General features: G+C 45.5%; 1 protein-coding gene across 2 annotated transcripts in view; it reads right to left on the bottom strand.

Moving 5' to 3' along the window:
• LOC139390266 (amyloid beta (A4) precursor-like protein 1) overlaps positions 1-7,190 on the bottom strand; it is a 53,315-nt gene extending 46,125 nt beyond the window's left edge. Inside the window, exon 1 of one of the 2 annotated variants that reach the window (XM_071137517.1) lies at positions 6,948-7,190. In XM_071137517.1, the coding sequence (XP_070993618.1) occupies positions 6,948-7,013 (66 nt within the window). In that variant the 5' untranslated portion in view covers positions 7,014-7,190. The remainder of the gene's footprint in view (positions 1-6,947) is intronic. The other variant, XM_071137519.1, reaches the window with a different exon arrangement.

Below are 7,190 nucleotides of genomic sequence, written 5' to 3' on the forward strand. Positions count from 1 at the left end.
TAATTGATGCAACTGCTGCAGCGTGCCATCTTTTTAAAGCAGTGAGTATGTGTGTGTGTGCCTGGATAGTGTGTGTGTGTTGGTGTACCCTGAGTGTGTCTGGGCTGTTTGTCCGTCAATGCGTGTGGAGGTGTGTGTGTGTCATTGAGGTGCATTGTGTAACCACTGCACCTTTTGTATTCATGTGGGCATAGGAAGGAGGAAATGAGCCGCTAGCTAGCCCGCTGCACACCACCTCACTTCACTCCCTGCCACCAGCTGCTGGGTTTGCCCTCGCTACCGCTGTGCCAAGTTGCATCCCTCTGCTGCTAGAGATGGCAGAGAGCAGGGCACTGACACTGATCCAGACATCTCCCTCAATGCCAATCCATTCCACCCATCCAACGGTGTGTGGAATGTTAGTGCACTGCTGATCAACCTCATCGGACCTTCTGAAATTCTCCCCACCACTCCCTGTCAGCCAGGCCAGCCTCCTCCCCACTCCCTGTCAGCCAGGCCGGCCTCCTCCCCACTCCCTGTCAGCCAGGCCGGCCTCCTCCCCACTCCCTGTCAGCCAGGCCGGCCTCCTCCCCACTCCCTGTCAGCCAGGCCGGCCTCCACCCAACTCCCTGTCAGCCAGGCCAGCCTCCACAAAGCTATCTATGCGTCCCGGTGTCATTATGGAAAAGTCCTGTTGCAGTCCAGCCCCGCCCCGCCTCACCCTCCTCTTCACTGGCTCTCTGCATGTGTGTGCATGTATGTGAATGGGTAATGACTAGGCTCAGTGCTATGGCCTGTAGGCAGTGTACTTCCTCCACTTTCCCTGGGTCACCTGTGAATACATATACAGTACATGACAGAGATGAATCTCTGCCTTTCCAGACACCAGAGAGCCTGTGGGTTTAGAGTTTCTCTTAGCACCAACAACTTGCCCTCTACTGCCCTCCTACCCATCAAGCCTATATCGCCGCTCTCTCTCAGTAAACTGTCTCCTCTATCTAGCCTCCCCCACTCTCGCTCTCTGCCTAATGGAGGACACGCTCTTGCTCTCCTCCCAAACACAGAGGACAAATGTTATCACTACACTGCAGATGTCTCGCGGGCGGCTCTTCTGAAACCTCCTGCTGGCTTCGGCAGGGACAAGCCAGACCCACAGCTCCCTTTCGCTTCAATTTTTTTCAGCAGAAATGTAGCCAATTAGGCTTACCAGGCCAAGCCTTTGGGATGGGGGACCTTGGATTGGAGTGATATCTCCGGCCTGCCAGAAGTTCTGACATGCACGCAGGCACTGGAGCCAGACGTGATCAGTGGCTATGGATCTACTGTATATGCCTCACACTCCCTCTCTCCCCTAACTCCTAAACATGCACAACACAGTTTTAGGGAATCATAGTTCCCCTTTGTGCTGCACTCTCTCAACTCTCCTTAGCTGTTGGATTTGGATGAGACTCCCGATGGCCTTTCGTACTTCGTGATACCATGGACTTCCTTGAATGTCTGTCATGGCACGAATAACCCAGACCGCTCATTAAATGGCCCACGTAACATCTTTTCATTTAGCTGTCACCTCCGGTAATGGCTTAATTGCTGAGGCACATTTACAGCAATTCTTTTATCTTATGCCTTTCCTTTCATTGTGCCCGGGTTTAATTTCACACTGACTGTGCAAGATTTTGGATCATGTCCTTGTTATGTGCTTTTCACTTCAAACGCTTGGAAAGAGCACAATAAGAGAGGAAAGATGGGATCCAATAAAACAGCACATTTCATGTCCTAAAGCACACGGCAGAGCAAAGCACAAGGGAAACCATTAATGAAACCATTATCTCCTTCCTCGAAAATTAATTAAACGAGAAAGATATACAGACAGACACAGAGCGAGAGAGAGAGAGATGCTAGTATCCTGTAACCATTTCTACATATCCATAGCACTGCAGTCACAGGCAGGGGGAGTGGAGGGGTGAGCTTCTGTGTTTCCAACACAAGGCCTGAAAATGCTGAAGGGGGAACATGCGCAGCAATTTAGCAACTCCCTGTATCCGTTTAATCTTCTTCCTCCTCCTCTTCTAAACATACCCCACTATCTTTCTCCCCCTTCCTCTCTCCTGCCCTCATAAATTGGAGAGCATATGTGACCTGGAGAGCTGTGTTTCATGGATCTACCAATGGCCATTAGCTTCTCTGGTCTCCCTGCGGCCTGCTCTGCAGTAATTTATCTTGAAAAACACAGAGCTGTGCATTTCCCCCAAAGCTTACGGTTTACTGTTAAAAACTTTACCCCTTTTTCATGGTATCCAATTGGTAGTTAGTCTTGTCTCATCGCTGCAACTCCCGTACAGACTCGGGAGACGTGAAGGTCGAGAGCCACGCGTCCTCCGAAACACAACCCAACCAAGCTGCTTCTTTACACAATGCCCGCTTAACCAGGAACCCAGGCGCACCAATGTGTCGGAGGAAACACTGTACACCTGCATCAGTGTGCATGTGCCCGGCCCGCCACAGGAGCCGCTAGTTTGTGATGGGACAAGGATATCCCTGCCGGCCAAACCCTCCCCTAACCCGGACGACGCTGGACCAAATTGTGCGCCGCCCCATGGGTCTCCCGGTCACGACAGAGTCTGGACTCGATCCAGGATCTCTAGTGGCATAGCTAGCAACTGCGATGCAGTGGCTTAGACCACTGCACCACTCGGGAGGGCATTAGTGTACTCAAATATATGCATTGGCAGAACCTGCTCATTCCTCATCATTAATACATCACTTGACTCTGACACATCCGTTTGATACAAAACATGTCTTTGAGGATACATTAATCTTCATCATTGCCATCTTTCCATTTTCAGGCAGGTGGAAGTAGCATGAGGCTGTAGTGCTGTTAAACAAAATGTTTAAGATCATCAATGTCATCTTTTTATAGCAGTTATTGTCTGTCGGAGTCATGACACACGCTGTGTTATTGTAGGGAAGGTGACCTCTGCTTCCCTGGCTAACAAAACTCTTTGCTCCGGCCAAATGCTACGCCGCGCCCACAGACATCAGTTTCTTCTCTGCAATGAGTCTGAATCGGAGTGCCTCCCTACGATTTCTAGAATGCAAACACTAGAACGTCCTAGACTGCTGATTGGTCATTCTAGACAGTCTGATTGGTCCCAAAAACCAGAAAAGAAAAGGAGAAAAGAAAGAAAGAAAAGAAAGAGAGAAAATATATATACACACACAATATGACTGATAGGGGGCACTGTGTTGACACCACCGTGCCTCCATGTTGGCACCTCCCAACCATTATAAAAAATATTTTGGAAGCAATACAAATGCATTTATTAATGTCTGCAGACACCCTAATGCATACTTTTAAATTTGATTATGTGAGCTAAACATAAAACATTTCAAATTAAAATGTATAACAATTATTTTTTTTTCTTCTAAATGATGTTACTGTCCCCACTAGATCAACAAAAAAAATACATGTCATTTTGTCCTTGAGAAATTGTATTGAAATGCTGTAGAATTCCATTAATTCCTGTGGAGGACTGCTCATACTGGGAAGTGCCAATATGGTAGACCGGTGGCTTCAAAGACTTCCAATGGCCAATCCATCAGCAATCCAGGGTTGGGCCAGAGCCAAAACACACGTGGGTAAAGCCACGTTTTGAAAATTAATCTTTGCCTTTGGTACTCTGATTGGTTAGAGATGATCCAATCGCTGATGGCTTTGTTTTGTACAACACCCCTCATTTTGATGTCACCACAAATGACTTCAATGATTGCAGTCTCAAACGGAAGTATGTAGCGAATGAAGAATTCCGTTTGAGTCGTCAGGCAAGATCTATGCTAGGTTGTCAATCAACTAAATACTCTCAACACTGCAAGTGGCACATGTCATTGCATCCAAGGTGGCTGAGGTAAAGACACATAGGACAGTATAGATAAACTGTCAAAGTATCATGCTAGGAGTGTCACGCTACTGTGTCAGCTTCATGGACACTGACGGGAAGTATACAGTAAAATGTTTTAATTCTACAATGCACTGGTCCCTGCTTTTAACACAATAAGAACACATAGTATGTGAATAGCAACAAAATGGAGAACATGGACAGAGAGCACAAGAACACATTGCATAATGGTTGTGTTTCAGATGAGTAAATGTTGAACTTTACCCTTGTGCTTTGAAACTATCTAATGCTTTCGTTCTCTTACATTTCGTTCTGTGTAAACAAACACCATTTGTACTGCACCCTAAAGCCCTTACATGATACAGACAACAGTTTGCAATGCATAATTGCCCAATTTCAACCTTTACCATGGAAAAGGCAAACAAATATTAAAGAACCATCTTTAACACAGCTAATACCAGGGTGTTAAACCAGCAAGCCAGCCTCTTCAAAGTGTAATCTGGGCTGTAAACCTTCGCATATCTGCAGGTCTCCTTTTGTAAACCTAAGCATGGTTCCTCAGCATACAGCAGTAATCCTCTTACAGCAGTGGAATAATTCCACAATGAAAGGTACAGGTTTATGGCTAATAAAACGCACTGTGAGCAACCAGCACCAATGGTTAATAATACACATGCTAATCTTCTTAACATCTTCAGAATGAATCCTTACACACCCCACTATGATGATTACATGCTTTCTACTGACTGGAGATTGGGATTTCTAATACCTTCCAAGGGCATAATGTACAGTTGGTAGACAGTATATGGATAGATAGAGTGAGATTATGTATGTGAGCTAGTTCTTACAGAGGAACATAGAGCTTCTCCTCTAGTCTACCTACGCCCTTACAATGCAACAGTAACAAAGAGAGGGAACAACTCACACTTCTATTCCCAGGTGGAAAGTGAGCTTGACCCTCACTGTAACTCCAGCTGAGGCTCCATGAGTCACTGCTCACACCCCACTCTCCCCTGCTTTCCACCCAGCACCACCCCTCTGCCCTTTTATACCTCCTCTCCACTTCAGAGCCCCCACAGGGAGCCTGGCCTCCCTCATTAGCTGAGGGGCTGAAGGCCTCCAGGGAGGGGGGGGGGGGGGGGGGGGGGGCGTCTGGGTCTAGTGGTCCCTGGAAGTCTCCTCTGACGCATTGGCACAGCTCGGTGGTGGGTGGCCCATGATGTCACGTATCAGTCTGGAGTCTAGACCTTCACAGGTGTTCTACATAGAACGACCAGATGAGAGAAAATTCTGCACATGGTTTCCCAATTAGCCAAGAGAGTGATTTGATCCTCTGTGGACAAGGTTAAATGTTGTGTCTAAGTGTTAGCACTTTGAGATACACGAGCCATTATTATAAAAAGGTAAAACAGTAGGGGAAAAGCAATTACTCCATTCAAGTAACACAGCAAGGTACTAACAATTCAAATGTCATGATTTTTAGTTGGGAAACTAAAATAATTGGTCTATTCTAGTGATCCATGGGGGAAATGGAAGAGTCATAGTCTGGAGAGTGCAGTGCTATGCTGTGGTAGGGCTCATTAAAGTCTGCTGTCAGTAATAGCGGTATGGTGGGAGGACTGAGTGACTGATGGCTGCCTGGTCATTACATTGATCTGGCCCCAGAACAGTCTGTCTGGCAGAAACTCCTATCTACAACATATGAAGCATTAGATGAAGATAGAGCCTGCTGAGCTGACCTGAGAACAGCCATTTGCATTTTTTAATTTAATTCAGTGCAGTGACAAGATGGAGCTTAGTAGTGGCTCAGGCCTCAGCCTTAGTTCATTCTACATCCTGCTATACAACATGTAGTCGGATCAAATAAGATCAAGATCAAATATGACCCCATATTAAAGCAGGAGGCTAAGGTGTAGGCTTACAGAAAGATAATTTGCTCTCATTAAAAAAAGAAACAAGGATGTGAGATGAAAAGCACCACATTTCACAATCAATACAGAATTTCTCCCTCGCATTCCCCTGGATTCACAGTAGTGCAACAAAAGGTTTAAGCACAGGCCTCCACTGCAGATAAATCTTAATGCATCTGATGCAAGTCCCAGATTCAAGACATAGCCTGGAGAAGACTGTACATTTTCATTAAAATAGTAGGTGTGATGCTACTCTCTCCCTGTATGGGGTGGCAGGTGGTGGTTAGAGCGTTGGGCCAGTAACCGAAAGGTTGCTAGATCAAATCCCTGAGCTGTCATTCTGCCCCTGAACAAGGCAGTTAACCCACTGTTCCTAGGCCATCATTGTAAATAAGAATTCTTTCTTAACTGACTTGCCTAGTTAAATACATAAATATAAGCAGCCGGAAGACCTACTGTGTTCTCTCATTCAGCATTCCTAGCACCAGTGTCATGACAAAGCAGTCAGTCAGTGGGGCTCCTCTACATCCCCCCTACCTGGGATACTGATGTAATAAGGCCACCATGTTCAAACAGCACTTGATTTTACATTCTTTAATAAAGGCTTGCAGGCCTATAATAGCATATACCAGTTTATGGCCTACTGATATGATAAAAACAAATATGAGATGTTGCGTTGTATTCTTCATTTTTTTCAATTAGACCAAAAGAAAAACTGAGTTTCACCAAAAAATAATGGCCCCACCCCAGGCTATGAAGACGTTCAGTACATTTCTCTCTTTGTTTATCAAGGGCAGGTCCCCGATGGTCTCTCTCTCAAACCAGGGGGGGAAGAGGCTGACATACAACGTATCCTAATACAAAATGCATGTATTGTCTTGAATACTTGGTTGGCATGACCATAATGTCTACATATATTTTCTGCATTTCAATAATACAAATGTGCTAATTAGACAGTAGCATTTAGTCTGCGTAGGTAGGTTACTGAGCGTTCCTTCTTGTTGACGTGTAATCTATCATCTGACAGTCTGTGTGCGCATTCACTTGCTAATTAAATCTGTCCAAGATAACGGTGCGCGTCAGCAAAAATAATACGAATTGTTATTCATGACATGAGTGATATCGATAAACATTTACAATGAAAGATAATATTCTTGGTGCTTACCTCGACATTTCCCCATACGCAATGGGACAATACGACCATCAATATGGGTAACACTGAATGTCCCATTTTCACTCCTTCCGTTTCTCAATTGGAATGTTTTCTCTTTATAATCTGAATTGATTCCCAAATACAGTTACATCAGTTACTATGAAGATCTCTATTCTGTTCGGTGACTGCCTCCAATATCTCCTGCGTCTGCGTCCGTGCGCACTTGCTCTCTCCAATCGCAGCCGGGGCTAATAT

This window comes from Oncorhynchus clarkii, chromosome 3, assembly GCF_045791955.1.
Source record: "Oncorhynchus clarkii lewisi isolate Uvic-CL-2024 chromosome 3, UVic_Ocla_1.0, whole genome shotgun sequence".
Classification (NCBI taxonomy): domain Eukaryota; kingdom Metazoa; phylum Chordata; class Actinopteri; order Salmoniformes; family Salmonidae; genus Oncorhynchus; species Oncorhynchus clarkii.